At 40.9% G+C, this 18,114-nt stretch overlaps 1 protein-coding gene and 1 long non-coding RNA gene across 7 annotated transcripts in view; one reads left to right on the forward strand and one right to left on the reverse strand.

Moving 5' to 3' along the window:
• Positions 1 to 17,735, forward strand: part of mcf2a (MCF.2 cell line derived transforming sequence a) — a 38,084-nt gene extending 20,349 nt beyond the window's left edge. For 2 of the 6 annotated variants that reach the window (XM_033633724.2, XM_078169414.1), the window contains 17 exons: positions 2,439 to 2,515; positions 2,639 to 2,724; positions 2,884 to 2,950; positions 3,085 to 3,200; positions 5,040 to 5,109; positions 5,220 to 5,312; positions 5,482 to 5,574; positions 6,104 to 6,229; positions 6,344 to 6,565; positions 9,076 to 9,168; positions 10,383 to 10,461; positions 11,083 to 11,149; positions 12,451 to 12,551; positions 12,975 to 13,090; positions 15,104 to 15,216; positions 15,476 to 15,579; positions 15,681 to 17,735. In XM_033633724.2, coding sequence (XP_033489615.2) covers positions 2,439 to 2,515; positions 2,639 to 2,724; positions 2,884 to 2,950; positions 3,085 to 3,200; positions 5,040 to 5,109; positions 5,220 to 5,312; positions 5,482 to 5,574; positions 6,104 to 6,229; positions 6,344 to 6,565; positions 9,076 to 9,168; positions 10,383 to 10,461; positions 11,083 to 11,149; positions 12,451 to 12,551; positions 12,975 to 13,090; positions 15,104 to 15,216; positions 15,476 to 15,579; positions 15,681 to 15,721 — 1,664 coding nt within the window. In that variant the 3' untranslated portion in view covers positions 15,722 to 17,735. Of the gene's footprint in view, positions 1 to 2,438; positions 2,516 to 2,638; positions 2,725 to 2,883; positions 2,951 to 3,084; positions 3,201 to 5,039; positions 5,110 to 5,219; positions 5,313 to 5,481; positions 5,575 to 6,103; positions 6,230 to 6,343; positions 6,566 to 9,075; positions 9,169 to 10,382; positions 10,462 to 11,082; positions 11,150 to 11,467; positions 11,653 to 12,450; positions 12,552 to 12,733; positions 12,843 to 12,974; positions 13,091 to 15,103; positions 15,217 to 15,475; positions 15,580 to 15,680 lie in introns of those variants that run through there. The other 4 variants (XR_013491825.1, XR_013491823.1, XR_013491824.1 and 1 more) reach the window with 4 other exon arrangements.
• Positions 4,425 to 15,212, reverse strand: LOC117261343 (uncharacterized). The gene is made up of 3 exons (XR_004502027.2): positions 15,073 to 15,212; positions 12,941 to 13,087; positions 4,425 to 5,100 (listed from the first exon to the last, which is right to left on the reverse strand). It is a non-coding gene; the product is annotated as an uncharacterized LOC117261343 (long non-coding RNA).
• Positions 17,736 to 18,114: the final 379 nt, after the last annotated feature.

Genomic DNA, 18,114 nt, shown 5'->3' on the forward strand with positions numbered 1-18,114 from the left:
AATTACTAGTTATCTTCATTTGAAAGTAATATGTTACTTAACAATATTACTCTCTAAGTAATAAGTTACTTACTTACTTTTGCATTACTTTCACCAAAATAACCTTAGAAAATGTTGTTTCACAGCAGCTAATCAAAGTGCAGAAGCTCCAGTTTATCACAGTTCATTTCAAATCCAGTGCTGCAGGTCTGACCAATTCATGCATTCATTGTATTAAAATCCCCTGCTTACATTAATAATAGCGTGATTATATAGAACAATTAAATAGCCTAGACCATTTAAAATAAATGAATAGCCTTGGACACAGAGACGGGCAGACAGAGAATCAAAGTTTGATAATTAGGAGATATAGATAAATATTTATAATATTCAAGTCACTATGACGAGCACAAATTAATACACCGGAGAGAGTTATGCATAAAAACGGGACTGTGTGCTGGCGTTGCTCTGCAGTTGTAGGGGATTTAAATGGAAACACATCCAACATGTACTATATTTGTCCATGACTGGGACAAGGAAAAAACAAACCAGAGGCCAGCTCCTTATCTACACTGCTTTCTAGCAGCCTTAGGACGCAAATGCAGATGGGATGCAGTGTATGTATATGAATGGAAATAACCTGGACATGAAAACGCACATGATCACCAGCATCCTTCTATAAGGTAGCTTATAATCGATGAAGTGGCAACACACAACAATATTTGGGGATGTTTTTCTCTGTTGGCGGAATTGGAGCAGTATGGATCATTGTGGATGAATGAAAAATGAAAACCATTAACAATGAAGTGTGGTTGTTGTTCTGTATGAGCTACTGGACAGTTGAATATCCCATCTTCTTCTATGTATTGAAATCCTCTTGGTAACACTTTATATTACTTTATTACTGCTAATACCTAATATATTACTGTAATGTGTAACTTTTGTAATGCATTACCCCCAACAATGCAACTGAATTCCTAACCCGAACCCTAATTCTAACCTTAATGTTAAAACCAAGTCTTAACCTTCAAACAGAGTTATGGAGAAGTGAAGCCCAGTCAAAATGTCCTCACTTTCCAAAAATGTCCTCACTCTGTTGGTTAAAAACATGTTTTGGTCCTCACTACGTAGCAAGTACACACACACACACACACGCACACATAGGGCCTACACACCAATAACCATATCTCAAAAGAAAAGCTGATATAGATATTGTGTCATCTCATGCATACACACATGTAGAAAGAGGCTTTGTTGCAGTTGATCAAACAGAATTTGTCTTTGGTTTGCTGCCCCAGTTTTTTAGCACACACAGTAGTCTTCAACTAACTCCCTACCCTCCCTCCTGTGTTTCCCAGGCCCAGTATGGGGTCTTGTCCTAGCCCTTATGGCCTGGCACCAACCCCTACTCCCTTGCATCTTTCCTTTAGGCACCATAGCTAAATTAACACATCACAGGGTCCCACTGAGTAGGCCTAAGATGTTCCTGAATGGACTGAGGGTGTTAGCAGGCCACCTTTACTCACAAGCCTGAGCGAGGGTAGAAGGTATAATCAGTCTGCTGGGAAATACCTGACTGCTCTATTAGTCAGGATAGCAGCTATGGAGCCATATGTGGTTCATATACATTAAAGAAGCTTTCATCTCCCTTTGTGTCTCGTGGGAGTTTGCACAAAGCTCACCGTATACAGTACAGTGCTGCCTAATTAATACTGTATGTGTTATCTGGTGTGTTTTTCTTTTGATTTGATGTGTCTATCATGCTACTGAATGTGTCTCCATTGAGTCTAAAAAACAGGTTTTTCTTTATGTCCATTCATGTCTTTAAGGTTTGCCATGAAATACAGCCATACTAATGAGAGTGATAACAACAAAGAGAATGAAAGTGATCACGAACCCCCCTGTGATACTGTAGAGACAGCAGCCATTTAAAAAAGGAGATGAAGGGGAAAGTGGTTAGCTTTGAACGATTGGATCCGGTACATGCATACATGTACAGTATGTATATGCATGCACATGCATGCACCTACATGCATATGTACCACTGATGAATGAAACATGGCACATGCAAGGGCACAACAGTCAGCTGAGCTTGGACTGCCATGTAAGGATTCAGCTGCCAGGATCATACAGACACTGAGAGTCGTGCCAAACGCAGCTTTAGATCTTCACATGCTGGTTCCAGGCTGCACCTTTAGAGGAATCAGCCCTCTTAGCATTGATTACCTCAGATGTCAATTATGACTGATTGATTCTTTAAAGTTACTGAGGAATAATAGAAGGTCATAGAAAGGGCAAGCAAATCCCACAGAGTCATAAATGATAATGTTTTTTGATTGTTGGTGCTTTAATTAATTCTCTTCAGTATGCTTCATCAGAGCAAATGGAAATATACTGTGTGAATTATACTCTAGCACTTTGATTAGCTGCTGCGTGTAATGATGATCTGGCTCTTACAGGTGACGGTCTGAAGTTCACATTTGACCTCTCTCTGCCTGGGAAGAGAGCATCCCGAAAGAGCCCCAACCCCAGAAAGGTAAGGCGAAATAAAAACCTTTCATTTATCAACCTTTTTCCGTTTGGTCCAATAACTTGTTCCGTATAAGAACAATTTCTCTACATCCACTTAAAGGAGTCATTGTTGTCTAACTGTGTTCAGATAGAGGTGATCCACGACTACCAGGAGAGCCGGAGCTGCGTGTTGTACAGCCTGGATGGAGAGGACAGCCCAGATCTCTTGAAGCGGTGAGGAGGAGGAGGCATCTGTCCACCCATCTGATTGTCCTCTGTATGGCTCTTGATGCTGTTTACTTTGTGATTCTCTTTGTTCAGTGCTAATGATGCCCTCTGGCTCTCTCTATGTCTTCTTCTCCATGTGCGTGTGTGTGCATGTTTGCGTCACAGTCATGTGATGAGGGAACTCATAGAGACAGAGAGGATCTATGTGGAGGAGCTGCTGTCAGTGCTGCTGGTGAGAAAACACACTTTTATGTCACACAAAAATAGAAAACTATATGTTTGTTGTTGGTGAAGTTACTCTGGTAAGGCTGCATATCCACAAACCATATATTTCCCTAATTGTGTTGCTGTGATTTGATATTGCAGGGTTACAGGGCTGAGATGGACAATCCAGCTCTGTCAGGGCTCCTGCCCCCGATCCTGCGCAGCAAGAGGGACATCCTCTTTGGAAACATGCCCGAGATCTACAACTTTCATAGCAGGTAAGTGAACAGTGTCTCACATCACACATAGACCTAGTTGAAATATAAAGTTAAGCATGAATGTTAAAGGTTCAGTTTCTGACATTCAGAACATTAATAAAGCAGCAGCTGTGTGAAAAATATAAAGGAGTAATGATGTCCTGAGCAGAGAACGAAGTCACGCTTCCTCTCTGTGTGTTGTACTCCAAACTTTTTTGTTCGTAAATGTGGTAGATGGTCCAGCTGGATGAACATGTGAGTCCCTGTGAGTGTGTCCCACTGGCTAGCTAATTCCTGCTGCTCTGCAACGATCTGAAGGCATCATTGGAGAGGCATAGCGCCCACCCTCCTGTTGCTCCTCTAGTTAACAACATTTAAATCATGAGAGACTTGTTCTGAGAGAATATTTATTCACATGTGCACATAAGTATGAGAAATGTCAAAAGTCATGGAGTCTAGAAGCTGGTGGTGTTGAGAGGAGATGAAGAGGGAGCTGGATGTGAAGAGGAGTGGGCGTTTGATGAGCTGGTCCTGGGTTCTGGATAAGGTGACTGGAATCGATGACTTTTGACATTTCTCATGTCAAAAATGTCTAAAATGACAGCTGACAGGAGCAGAGAGGAGAACAGATTTAAGGTTCGGCAGCAGCAACATGAATGGCTGAAGGGGATTATGGCAAAGTGTGATTGGCTAACCAGGAGAGGGAACACCCATAGTCAGCTGACTGGTGGAAGTGGTGGGAGTGGGATAGAGAGAGAATTGTGAATGGATATAGCACAAAGACAGTCTTCCTGATTGAACTTACCAATCCTCATTAGCTCTGTAAGCACTGTTGCTGTTGTTAGCACTGTTTATGGAGTTAGCACCGTTAGCTGCCAGCTGCCACTTCCATGTTGAGAACTGCGTGCAGACACCCCAACCCCCCCGACTCTGAATAATAAATTTGCTGCAGTGTTGCATACAGCTATTTTACTGTTAGTAATATATCGATTGGGTGGTCAATCTGTGCACAGCCTGACAGATTTAGTAGTATTTAGAGCTTTAAATTAGGATTATTTTTTGCTTTTACTTGGAAGTGTTAGCTTTGAGGAACTGCACTTTTCACTACTTAGTCCTACAATGCTGTCACACTATTTACAGGTGACGGTTAAACACTAAGACATGCAGCGTGCCCAGTAGAGGCCTGGAAAAGATGATGTTAAGATAGTAAAAATGGTTGTAAACAACAACCATCCATAAAAACTCTGCTTTGCAAGCGTTTTACGAGGCAGGAAATGCACTCAACACATTTGTTAGACCTTAAGATTACACACGTTTTTGGTGAGTGACACTGAATGTCAACATAACTTTTATTTGTCTGTAAGAAAACTCCACAGAACACCTTTAACATACCAAATATACAGTACACAGTGGAGTTGCTACTCTGAACTACAGAGTGTGCCTTCCGCTGAGGTCCATGGATCATTTTTAGAGCAAAATACATTAGTGTGTAGTACTGAGAGAGATTCATTGATAGCTACAGTGTTTTTTGTAGCATGATTTTGTGTACATGCCAGTTACCAACCAGCTCTCTTGGGAAAGGGAAGAAACATAAACCAGCTTTATCATTTATTGCATGGACTGGTTGTGTGGCTTAACTTTACAAATGCCAAAAAATAATAATAAATATAAATAAAATATAATATAAATAAAATAAAAAAGACTTTACATACATGCAAAACACTGGAAAATAACAGCTGTATAGAACAGACGCTGGCCAAGGCCCCAACAGTCAGTTATTGTATTAGGCTGATGCGTGTTAGTGTATGGGTTAAAATGAGTGAGATCTAATTCTTGACTTTGAACTTTCTGGGAATCCAGGGTTTTCCTTCAGGACCTGGAAGGATGCCTGGAGGCTCCTGAAAGTGTGGGAGCTTGTTTCCTGGAGCGGGTGAGATGAGAAATGTCGTCATGTTTTGGAGCTTCTTTATATTTTTGATCATTTGTATACAATTTGTTTCCATATTTTTCTAAGAGGCTTCTGTTTCCTGTCTCCCCCAGAAAGAAAGTTTCCAAATGTATGAATGCTACTGTCAGAATAAGCCACGCTCTGAGGCGCTGTGGAGACAATTTTCAGACTGTGGCTTCTTTCAGGTCAGTTTTGCAGTGATTCCCCCCTCAATCAGTATTTACTTCTACTGTTTTAAACTGTGTAAACCCCTAGGTTGGAACAAATGTGACTTCAACTTTACAGTTCAAATTAAAAAGCTATGATGTGACAAACAATCCCATCATTGTGCCTGTATTTGTCTTCCCTTTGAAGGAGTGTCAAAAAAAGCTGGAGCACAAACTGGGCCTGGAGACCTACCTGTTGAAACCAGTCCAGCGCCTCACCAAATACCAGCTGCTGCTTAAGGTTAGAAAGAAGGCAGCCTCAGAACCCATCGGCTATCAGTCTGATGACGATAAACCTCTGTGGGGAACAGGCGATATCTCTGAAGATCTGGTGTGGCAACACAGATATCAGGGCCAGGACTTCCTCCCCCCGGACCGGTCATTTCAGCTTATCTCCATAAACAGATATCTACATATGAATGCAGATAAATGTTATAATAGCTAATTTTAAGTTAATATGATCAGATGACAGCCGATGGGTTTCGAGTTTGTTCTCGGCCAATGTGTCCCACCTCTCCACTGTTTACCTGCTGCTCAGACATGATTCATCAATACTATTCAGACTACAAATGGAAACCAGAAATTGCAAACACTACATGTGTTAGATTGGATGCCGAAGCCATTGATTCAGATTTTTAACCTCTGATATTTAACATAAGTCTTTACCACTAGAGTGTGCTGTTTCAGCTGCTGTATTTACATGTGGTTTTACATTAATTTGTGTGTGCATGTCTTTGCAAACATGTCTGTTGTTCTGTTTGTGTGTTCAGGAGCTGCTGAAATACAGCACAGATTGTGAGGGGACGTCAGAGCTTCAGGGGGCACTGACAGCCATGCTGGACCTGCTTAAATCAGTCAATGACTCCATGCATCAGATAGCTATCACAGGATATGAGGTGAACATTCTCATTTCCTGAACTCAAATTAATGTCCTCTAACTTAGATTTGCGCAGGAAATATATTAACAACAAAATCTCACACACATAAAAACCTCTTCCCATTTTACGCAGGGTGACATTTGCGAGCTGGGCCGCGTGTTGATGCAGGGTTCTTTCAGTGTGTGGATCAGCCATAAGAAAGGCCCCACGCGCATGAAGGAGATGGCTCGCTTCAAGCCCATGCAGAGACACCTCTTCTTGTATGAGAGAGCTCTGCTCTTCTGTAAAAGGAGGGAGGAGCACGGAGACGGCTGTGACAAGACCCCCTCATACAGCTTCAAACACTGTCTCAAGGTTGGTGTGTGTCTTTCTTTGTGTGCGTCTGAGAGGAATACGTTTTGAAACACCAGCCAGTGGGTTAAAAACAGTAGTGAAACAACCAAGTACAATCACTCAAGTATCGTATTCTTTGAATAACTTGAATATTTTCATTGTATGCTACTTTACACTTACACTCATTACATTCTGGAGGCAAATATTGTTGTATTTGACAGTTTAGTTACTTTGCAAATTTAGTAGAAATAAAATACTAAATTATAATGTATTATTTAATACAGTAGGTTAAGCTACCCAAAAGTTCAGTTCAGTTCAATTTAATTTTATTCATAAAGCCCAATATCACAAATCACAATTTGCCTCAGAGGGTTTTACAGCATACAACATCCCTCTGGACCCTCACAGCGGTTAAGGAAAAACTCTCCACCCCAAAAAGGCAAGAAGTATATAAAGTAATTACAATTAGCCCCACCCTTACCAGCTGCAACTTTAAAGTGATGAACACATTAATGCATCACCCAGTAACATAATGTATACAAGTCTGAATGAGTACTTTTATTGTTGGTACTTTAAGTATATTTGACACTAATCCATGTTCTTCTACTTCAGTAAGATTTTGAATGCATGACTTTCTCTTGTACCAGAGTATTTTTACACTGTGGTGCTGCTACTTTACTTAAGTAAAGGATCTAATTGCTTCTTCCACCACTGGTTAAAATACATAACTAACATATTTTGACAGTTGCAGGTTGTGTTTTGACAGATGTTTACTGAGCGACACAGAGTGACCTGTGGTGTCTAAAGCGTGAGAAAATGACACCTTGTGGCAGCTGCAAAGCAAAGTCTTTATTTTAAATGCAGATTGTCATATTATGTAGGAGGTTGGTACAATTCATAAAAATATTATGAGGATTATTAATGACAGGCCACTTTCATGGGTAAAAGTTTCTTGCTGTGAATGAAATCAGTCTTTATTTGCTATTCATCAAAGTACGTTTACATCTTGCGATGATGTTGGAGTGTCTGAGTGTTAAATGAGTGCAGTTAGATTTAAGACTTTTTAAAACTCCACTGCTGCAACTTGATATGAAACTTGAGAACAATTTTACAAAAAAACAAAATTTAAGGGGGAAAAAAAAAACATATATTGACATCACTTACTTATGGACAGGGACACTTTTGCTCAGATATTTACTGCAACACAAAACAGACTTTTGGGAGAAATGTCTGGCAATTGTTGACAAGTTCTCTTGGTCATTCTGTGTCTCTCCCTCTGCCTGTGGGATTGTACTGCCTTGATTTCCAGTGTGAGTTTTTTTTTTGTTTTGTTTTGTTGTTTTGCATGAACACCGAGCCTCGTATGCATTGCCTTGTACTGGTTTAAGCCATGCCCCAAAATCTAAAATAGCATTTTCATGAATTAGTACTTCCCCCATGTTGTCCAGGGTGCAGAGACAGCTAGCTAGCAAACAGTGGATCATCTGCTCGGAGCACCCAGCTGAAAACAAAATCTGAGTGACGTTGGTTCCTGCTCTCCTAATCTGAGTTACATTAATGTGAGGGGCAGATAAATCATCTTTATAAAGTAGATGTTACCAACTATTTTAAGAATTTACATTGCAACCTCAGAATGAAACAATTTATAAAATCCTTCTTCCCATGTCTTAGCAATTTTAAGACTTTTGAAAAATGGATTTAAGACATTTTACTAGCAATTGCAGCCTTATTTTTAGATTAATAAATTTAATGCCTCTTCTCTGTAGATCTGTAGAATTGCCGATACAGGACTCAATACATCGGCATCATGTCCTGAATTGCACTTTTCTGAATTTGATGTTTGTCATATAACATTACACCTGTCACAATGTTGATTTAAGAGTAAAAAAAACTCCATTTACTGCTCACTTGGGGTACTTATTGTGTAGACAACACACACGAGTACACAAGAAAGTGCTTTTGAGCATTAAAACAAAATACTATGAATAAAAGCTGATGGTGGTTTCCTATTTGACACATCCAAAAAAAAAAACTGTTACAGTAACACTAATAACTTAATACAACAAATGGGTAACGGTCATCATATAAACACTCATTACTCCTGACATTACCCCTGATATGATCCATACTGAGGTCTCAGCACTAAGTAATGGAGTGACTGATCTGCAGGAGACACCTTGTTGATGTCACTGTCTGTGTTGTTATCTTTTAACACATGTAAGTTGCCCAGCTGGCCACAGAACCTGCTGTATTCCTGTAAGACTTCTTTTGTTGTATGTGTTGATGTGCGGAGGGTGTCGCAGCAGGTGTCACACCAACAGCTGCTGCTGCTGCTGCTGCTCTTGATTTATTATTGAGGATGTGGGGAGGAAGCAGTCACACAGCGGAGGTGTGTGTGAGTGTTTGTGTTCTGACAGGACAGATGTGTTACATGATGTAAGTCTGACGTGTGATGCTGCTGTGTGTGTGTGTGTGTGTGTGTGTGTGTGTGTGTGTGTGTGTTGGTGTAAACAGTATATGTCTCTTGGCAGATGACTGCTGTGGGGATCACAGAGAACGTCAAGGGAGATGTGAAAAAGTTTGAGATCTGGTACAGTGGCAGGGAGGAAGTGTATGTGGTTCAGGTAAGGAGTCGTAAAAAGTTTAAAGCTGGATAAATACAGTACATTGCTATAATTTCTTGTTGAAGTGTAGTTTTAAACTTTTTCAACTAGAGCTGCAATTATTAGTCAATCAGCAAAAAATAATTGGCATAAATTCTGATAATTAAAAGACTAATTCATCTCCCAAATAACCATTTGTATGTCAGTAAATCACACCATGTTACGCTGAATTCATGAACAAAATTTGGACAACAAAGAATCAAAAATCAGAGAGAATTCTTGATAAATACAAGTCATACATTACCACATTTAGCAAAGCTGTTAACAAACTCTCACATAACTTGTGCAAAATATTCCAAGTCTTATATATACTCAGTATTTTCCAAACTTACAGCCCTTTTCAACAGGAAACTGAACTAAAAGTGAAACTAATCATTGCTCCCTCTTTACTACCAGATTCCATTGACAAAAACAGTAATTTTACCTCACTGAACACAGGAGCTGCTGGTCTACTGCTGCCTTGATCAGTAATTTGTGTTACTGTGTGACCTCTGTGTTTTTAAAGGGTTAGTTTGGATTCACCAAATCACACAGTAACACAAACAGATTAACTGATCGAGGCAGTGGTAGACCAGCAGCTCCTGTGTTTAGTGAGGTAAAATTACTGTTTTTGTCAATGGAGTCTGGCTTTGAAGAGAGTATAGATAAGTTTCACTTTTAGTTTAGTTTCCCATTGGAAAGAGCTGTCTGTTGGGGAAGAACTGACCAAAGTCTGGATAAATGAGACTTGGACTACACTGCAAGAACTGTATGAGAGATTGTAAACAGCTGTTTTCATACAGTTTTGCTGTTGTTTCCTCTGTTTTATCAAGAATTTTCTCCATTTTTGGATCGTTTGTTCACCTGAGGCATGCAAGAAATACGTTTTCTTCACAAATTTAACATAAGACAGGTGAGTGATTGATATACAAATGGTCATTTGGGGGAGAAAGTATTGCTTTAATACTCGTTTCCTGTTCTCAATTGTGAATAAGCTGTTTCCTTAGTCCTCTTTTACAATAAAATCTTTTGGTTTGTGGCTGTTGGTTTTTTGGACTCTGGGAAATTCTGATTTTTTTTTTTTTAACTACAGATGAATGATTAATTGTGCAACTATAAACAGAGGTTAAACAAAAGAAATGTTTAACTGTTGTAATCCACTGACCGTCTGTTGTAATATTTCTTTTGTCTCTCAGGCTCCTACAGTGGAGGTGAAGATGGCCTGGCTCAATGAGCTTCGCAGGATCCTGACCAACCAGCAGAAGCTGCTCAGAGGTCTGTGGACATCTCAAGTTAATGTTGGACAGATAATCTCTAAATGCAGGCTCCACTTCTTAGCTTTTGAGCTTTAAACTGCATCACATGGCCCAGGAGAGCATGAGATGTGGTTGGAAGCTCTGAAACTTGTAAGTGGAGGTTTGTGCTGTTTTACTGTTTCCAAAAGAGCTAAATATGGTTACTGACCCAGGAGCGACATTTGTTACCTCCACCAAGGAGGTTATGTTTTCACCGGCGTTGGTCTGTTTGTCTGCAAAATAACTCAATAAGTTAGGAACGGATTTTGATGAAATTTTCAGGAAAGGTGGATAATGGGACAAGGAACAGATGATAAAATTTTGGTGGTGATCGGTTAAAGCAAAGTGGAAAAAATAATAAAAAAGTCTATCGTCTGACAGCCTCAGCAGTAATTCCAATTTCTAAAGATGGTGAAAATAGCGCCATCTGGTGGTCAGAAAGCACATCTCGTTCTACTTGCTAAATATTGTTGTAATTCTAAAGTTGAAATTAATGTTCTGTGTTGGAAAGAAAGAAAGTGAAAAATACAAAAAAACATATTACACTCTGTGTTGGTACAAAATAAAAACAAAATTCATGACCTCCTCTCTCTTCTCCCAGATGAAGCATATCAACATGGCCAAATGGTCGGACACATGCAGCTTTCTCCACCTCCGCTCTCTGAGAGGTCAGTGTTTACTGGTTGTTTACAGATCCAGTGTTTACAGCAGTGTGTTACAGTAGGTGCATGACTGTAGGCCGTAGCTGCACATACACACAAACACACACAGGCAAATTCAAAACACACACATGCAGCCACAGCACTACTATCTGCATTTGCTGAGTTTTCACATCTGATCACAGCTTGAGTGAATGAGTCGATATCATTTCACGTTGCCCACGTTGAAGCTTTGTGTGTTAGTGGTGTGTGAGAACGGGCGCAGGCCCCACTCTGTCCACTGCTGTCTGGTTGCCTATCCCCACTCCTCCCATCCCCCACCTGCAGGGGCATGCGGCCGTCCAGAGGGGTACCCAGGGGCTGTCTGCCGGGGCTGGACTTTGTCTCGCTGTCGGCTGACGTGTTTCTGTGCCTGCGTTCCCGGAGCCCCCGTCCCAGAAGCCCCCGGCAACGGCCCCGGCCGCGCCCCCGCCACCGCCCCCAGCGCCACTGACCTGCCCTAACGCTCAGTGGTAAACTCAGCCTGGCTCACCTCGCCTGGCATGATCCACCTGGCCCGGCTTGGGGACTAAAAACCCAGGGCTGCTGTGTTTGCATACTGATCGTCACCTGCTTCCCCTTTTTATAACCTCCATTCTGGTTCATAACTGACCGTCACACTCCCCTGCCGTGTTGAAAGGCCTGTGTCTCAGCAGCTTCTCCATGGCATCTCTAACATTGTATACAAATATTGTTCTCATTTCTGCATCTCAGCTGTTTTGCATGTAATGAAAAGAGCAAACAAAAAGAAGAGTTTTGGTTTTCATTCCATGAATTTTTCTAATTTACTCATGACAGCTGTGTTTTTAAGATGGGGCTCGTTTTTTGAGATCTAATCAGAATACTGTAGAATTTGAAATCCAGAAACCTTCCTCATCATCTAAACATAGAATGACCAAATCTCAAAATTTGGATCTTGATAAACCGAGACCAGATCTTCCCTTATGTTGACACCCTATGTGAACACTGCGTTGGTGGTCTGTGAGTCCTACTTCCAACTCTTACAGAGAAGCTTGCACATGGCTGATCTGTGTTGTGTGCTGCTGTGTGGCTGTCACCTGAATGGTCATGGCTGTATGAGAAACAACAGGACAGAGTTGTTCCTTGACACTCATCTGGGGTCAGCTATACTCTTGGAGGTATATGGATTGGATTCAGGAAGCGACAGCAGACCCGAGATTGCGTGACTGTGGATAACGTCTATCCTGAGTGTGTCTGCTGACTGTGTTAAACATTTACTGACATTTGGTGTTTTGTTTTGTTCCCCCCAGCAAGCAGCAGAGGGCGTCGGTGAGCTCAGAGGACAATGAGTCGGGGAGGAGCAGTCCAGACCCCCAGCCTCACTCCCCTAAACACCAGCACAACCGCAGGAGTGAGTAAATCTTGTCTACACACATTTATGCCGCAATCAAGTAGATACTTAGTAACTAAATCACAAAAAATGCTTTGGGAGTTGATGCAAATCATTCTTGCTTTACACAGTTTTGCACTGCTGTTGCTGATTTTCTTCATAATCTCTAACTGATGTAGATATTTGACTTTTCCCCCCCTCAGCAGTTCAGGTGTACTTTGACCTGAAGAACCAGGTACATCGAGGAATTTTGGGGAAAAAGGTCCAACTACTGAGATTAACTTTTGATTCTACGTTCTTGTTAATTTCCCAGTAAGTGACAAAGAGGTCTTTATAATGTCGATACAGTTACTAAGTATCTACATGGTGCCTTTTAGTTGTAGCGTTTGGATAAATGCATTCATTGTTACCTGCAACAGCCTGAGTGATGTGTGATTGTCACAGGTTGGCCCGGAGCTCATCACTCGGTAGACATCTGCGAGGGTCTGGAGGAGTGGTCTGGAGGTCGGGACGCTTTCCACCCATCTGACACGGAGGAGGAGGAGGTTTTGGTGCAACTGGTGAGAGCAAATGCAGCCACATAAGATACACTGCAATAAAACACTAACAAAAGTATGACACAGAATATTTTAAACTGTGTGGACCTTGAATTAATGACTAAGGAGAAATCTGGACCCTGGGGCTGGACCAGTTGGGAACCACTGTGTTAGTGCATGTGTGGATCTCACTGGGTAGCTCATTGCTGCTGCTTTGCACTATGCTCATACAGCAGTTAACGCTTACATTGGAATAGCATCAATGCAGAGGTGTAGCTCCAACCGTCCAGTTCCTCTCTGATTAACACCGTTAGCTCTGTCAGCACTGTTGTCGTTGTTTAGCACTGTTTATGGAGTACAGCTCAGCCCCCTCCATGTCCAGACAAATAATACACTCTGAATTTTGCATAGAGCCTCTTTAACAGAACATAAACAGGGGGCCGTGCTGACTTGTAATATTTAACTATACACTTATCCAGAGTTCTGTCTCACACAGGCTCTGCCCTCTACTGGACTCTTTGGGTAATACTCCTCTAATCAAATGCATAAACATAGTCAGCCAATCAGGACGTGCCTACCTGAATACGTGCAGACTGACCCGACAGTATATAAGAAGGCATCAGACATCCTTCTTCTCTTTGCAATCTTTCTCTTCGACGATTTCATATTCCTAACTTTGGATTTATTTTTTGTTACAGGGGCAATAGTCAATGATAAACAGGCAAAGACATCAGACGTCTTCTTTCATTTGACAGTCCTGAAGAATTAGATAATGCTCATGTGTAGGGCTGGGCGATATGACCAATACATATTATTGCAATGTAACATAAAGCACTGCTGTGATAAAGTTAAATAAAAGTACTGTTATAATAAATCTGAATAAAGTAATATTATAATAAATTGAATCAAAGCAGAACCACTGGTGTTTTCGTTTGATCAACAGTTAGATGTTAGCAGTTATCAGATGGTTAAACCGTTACAGTGATGCTATATACTTGTCCCTATACAAATAAACATTGAATAAATAAACTTAAGGATTTATTCGCTGTGAACAGAAAACAAACAAACAGCTATCCAGATTATGTATTAACATTCTCGGAACCCATCGGCTGTATTCAGCGTCTGACTTCCGGCAGACTGTGATACAGCCTCGGGGGGCAGACGCCCGATTTTTTGGCATTCCGGTTTGATTTGGGCAGAGGAGGCGAATTTCCGTTTCCGACTTCCATTTATATATAAGTAAATATGCTGAACCATTGCGATGGATTCAGAGTTTGCAGCGACGCCAATTATGTTCCGCCTCGTTAGTTCACTGCATGGACCATTTAACCTGGCTGTTTAACGCGGACTACAAACAGGCTACAACTGGAAACCAGGGCTCTTCCGCTCTTCTCCCAGAGGCAAGATCTCCGGGGTTTGCCTACAGACTCTACATTCACTGAATGTAGAGTCTGTATATAGAAACTAATGTATTGATAATTTTCAAAGTCACATTAGTGCTTATAATAGTCAATAATTGATATATCGCCCACTCCTACTTTTGTGTTTTCACACCTAGATTACTGTAGTTCTTTCAGGTTCCTGCCTGAAATTATGTCTTTCCTTCCGTGTTGGTCTTTCCTCATTGTCTATCTACTGTATATTTCTGAGATGTTGTGTCCATATACTTCTTTAAAGTCTCTCAGGTCTGCAAACTAACATCTACAGGATGTTCCTGGCTTCAAATGAAGAAAGCATGCATTTGCTGTTTTTTAATTTTGTCTAAACCTTGGAATACGTTATCTCTTACCACCAGGCTATCCAATTCAATTTGAATACTTGATTTTGACACTTTTCTGAGCTGATGTTTTGCCCCTCATGTTTTTCTATTATTTGTCTGTTTTAATTCTATTATAATTCCTCTTTGATATTTTGTGCTTTATTACCTTTATTTTGAGGAACTTCATAACTTTAGCTTTGAAAAGTTCTGTATCGAGTCTTCAGTATATAAATAAATCTTTACTTACTTTGTTCCTGACAGTTTTCCTTTTGTGTTAGTCTCCAGGCAGATACAGGGCTTTGGCTGACTGTCTTCAAAATGGACCAGACAGCATCACCATCAAATGTGGAGACGTGATTCAACTGCAGTGTGAAGACAACAAGGGCCGCTGGTGAGTCTTCCGCCTGTCAACACACATGATGTGAAGTGAACCTGTCAGTCGGGGTGATTTAGTGATCAGCCAAACTATCCTATATGTGACAGGGCACAACATTTGACACAAGTAGCTTTATGGTGTGTTTTTGAGCTAGAAACTGAAGCCCTGCCAAAAATGTAAAAGCAAATGTAAAGCTCAACCTGGTAAGAAGTTTATTTATCCAATTTCTCCCCCCGCTTTTGTTTTCACCCTTTCCTGACTCTTTATCCTTCAGGCTGGTGAAAAACCTGAGTCGGCGACAGGAGGGCTTCATAGCTGCTGCCAGCCTGCAGCTGATTCTAGGAGACAGCAGTCGAGGACACTCCTCCAGGCTAGGGGGTAAAGAAAATACCTAGACTTCCAAAATGACAATAGAATGTTGAGCCATAGTGTTTCTTTACTTTGATTTCCTTTTTAAAAGCCTGTGTATTTTCTTGTAGACGCAGGAAACCTGAAGGCCAGGAAACTCAGCTCCCCGTAGAGAAGAAAGCACAGACTGTGAATCTAATACTCCCCCGTGGATGATGAGCAGACAGAAGGAACAGGGTGAGCCATAGCTGTTTTGTGACTGATCAGCCACCCACTCCTCCCTCCCCGGTGACTTTTTTTCTCCAGCACAGATCAATCATAAAAGAGAAAAAAGTGGGAATATAGGGACCTGATTTTCCTCCAGGTCATGATTGATGATCTACTAGGACAGTGTTTTCTGATAGTGACGGCTCAGGAACTGTTTAGCCCTCTTGGACAATCAACAGCCGATGCGAGGACTCTGATTGGCATTCTTCTTTTTTGATTGGTGAGGAGAATCTTCCATCTGTAACACACATAAAGTCAGGATGTGAGGCCGCTGCTGCAGCAGGTCATCATTACACAATCTGTGGAAACATTTTTCAACCCTCATTCCAGCTAGTATTCAAGACTCTGGTTTCTCCGAATGTGTGTTCCTGTTTGTCTAGTGTGTGCTGGATGGATGGCCCAGGATTTGCCTGAAACATTTCTTAAAGCAAAGACTTTTGTACATACACAGTATCATTTTTAACATTTATTGTACGTCAATGTTTCATCTTTGTTAGTTGATGTTTTTTCCATTGAACGACTTTATTGTATTTTTCTTACATTTCATTGCTCCAGGCACCACTCTTCTGTAAAGTCTACGAGTTAGAATGCCAAAATGTGCCATGCCATAATGCCTTTTTTATTCCATGCTCTTTTAGAGTCTCCAGTATGTACTGTTTGCAAAATCAAATACTCTGTTATTGCTTTAACCTGACCTCACAAATATTCAACAGGCACTTTAATAAGGTGGATGGACAGGAGAGACAAAGAAACCCCCACCTTTTGTCTACTGAATGTGTGCTTTCCTTGCCGCTTTACCTCTCTTACTGTGTAGCTCCTCTTATTCATGCTGTTGTTTCCTTTGTTTATCCTTGAATGTATGATGTGTTAGGGAGGCAGGGGAGACATACCCCCTGCATGCAGGCAGCAGTTGACATGTCAGTGATGGTAATGTAAGACACTGGCGGACATGAAGATTGATGGCAGTGTATTCCTCGGTGTGTGCTTCAGAGTGCAGCGTACAGAAGGAAGAGGTAGGCAGAGTCAAAGAAAGGCAGGCAGAGAGCAATAGAGAGGGGGAGATTATGCTCCGTGTACCGCTCCATCACAGAGGCAGATTGTTTCCTCCTCACCATTACAGCTCAGTTAATCTCGGGCTCCCCATTAAAAGGGATCATACAGCCAACATGAAATACACCCTCTGTGTCGAACGCTTAATTAAATATTGATTGCAGACTTATATGAATTTACCACATCAAATCGAGGCCGCGGTCGGAGGGCTGCCTTTGATTCGCTGTGTTTGATATGGAAATGAGTCGAGAAAGCAGCAGGGGCTGCTCTGCACTACACATTTCCTATGTTGTTAATTTATTTATTTTGCTGTCATGTTGTTCCTTCATATTGTGAGGTATGTGCGCAGCTCCCAATGAAATTACATCTCCATATATTTATGGGAGCTATGCTACAATGCACATTAAAAACCCCCATTTTATTTCTTTTTTAGCTTAAATGACAAAAATCAGATGGTTCCTTTGTCACTTTAATCCAAAATGCTGCAGATTTTGCACAGATTTTCCAGGTTGGAAAACAAAAAAAAACTGCTTGAAATATTAAGTATCCTGATGAGCCAAGTAGCCTGAGCTTGTTGCTGAATGTTTCTTTAAGATAAAAATGCATGGCAACTGAACACTGAGCAGGTTTGTATTGCCCGACAGTCACTGTTCTAAACTGGCTTGTTTTTGTACAGCTTCAGTTCTGCAAAAAAATAAACTATTTATTGCAATAATTGTTTTGGTAATTTAAATAATTCAGTTCTTGTTTTAACACGGTGATCACCTGAACACTAAGGCTGCTCTTTTTCATGCACCCTGATTTAATCTATTGGTTCTGTATTCTTGTTTTAATGGAAGCCAACTGAAATAATAAAACTGTGCAGACTTTTCTCTTTTCTGTGAGTTTTTGGTCACATTTGAAGCCTGGATTTCCAAAGATCCTTTTTTATACTACTGAGTACCACTATTACCACTTGTAAAACATTTATTTACCAGCAGATGGGAGTGATGTGTTTTGATTAGGGTGTCTGCAGGTCTTCAAATGTCTGAAATTTGAATATATAAACTTTAGACCTTAAAACTGAATAAACTGTCTTAATTAATTTGTGAGGTCTTAAATACCATAACAATTTAATTTTAGATATCCATTTAAACTGCTTTGACCTGCCTACTGTTGCTGTTTCCTCTGCAAGCCGCTTTACAACCCGCCTCCACCCCAGCTCCTTTTCATGTTGTGTCTGACTTACCAATGTCATTTCTGTTTGTC

The sequence above is a fragment of the Epinephelus lanceolatus genome, chromosome 7 (genome assembly GCF_041903045.1).
Source record: "Epinephelus lanceolatus isolate andai-2023 chromosome 7, ASM4190304v1, whole genome shotgun sequence".
NCBI lineage: Eukaryota > Metazoa > Chordata > Actinopteri > Perciformes > Serranidae > Epinephelus > Epinephelus lanceolatus.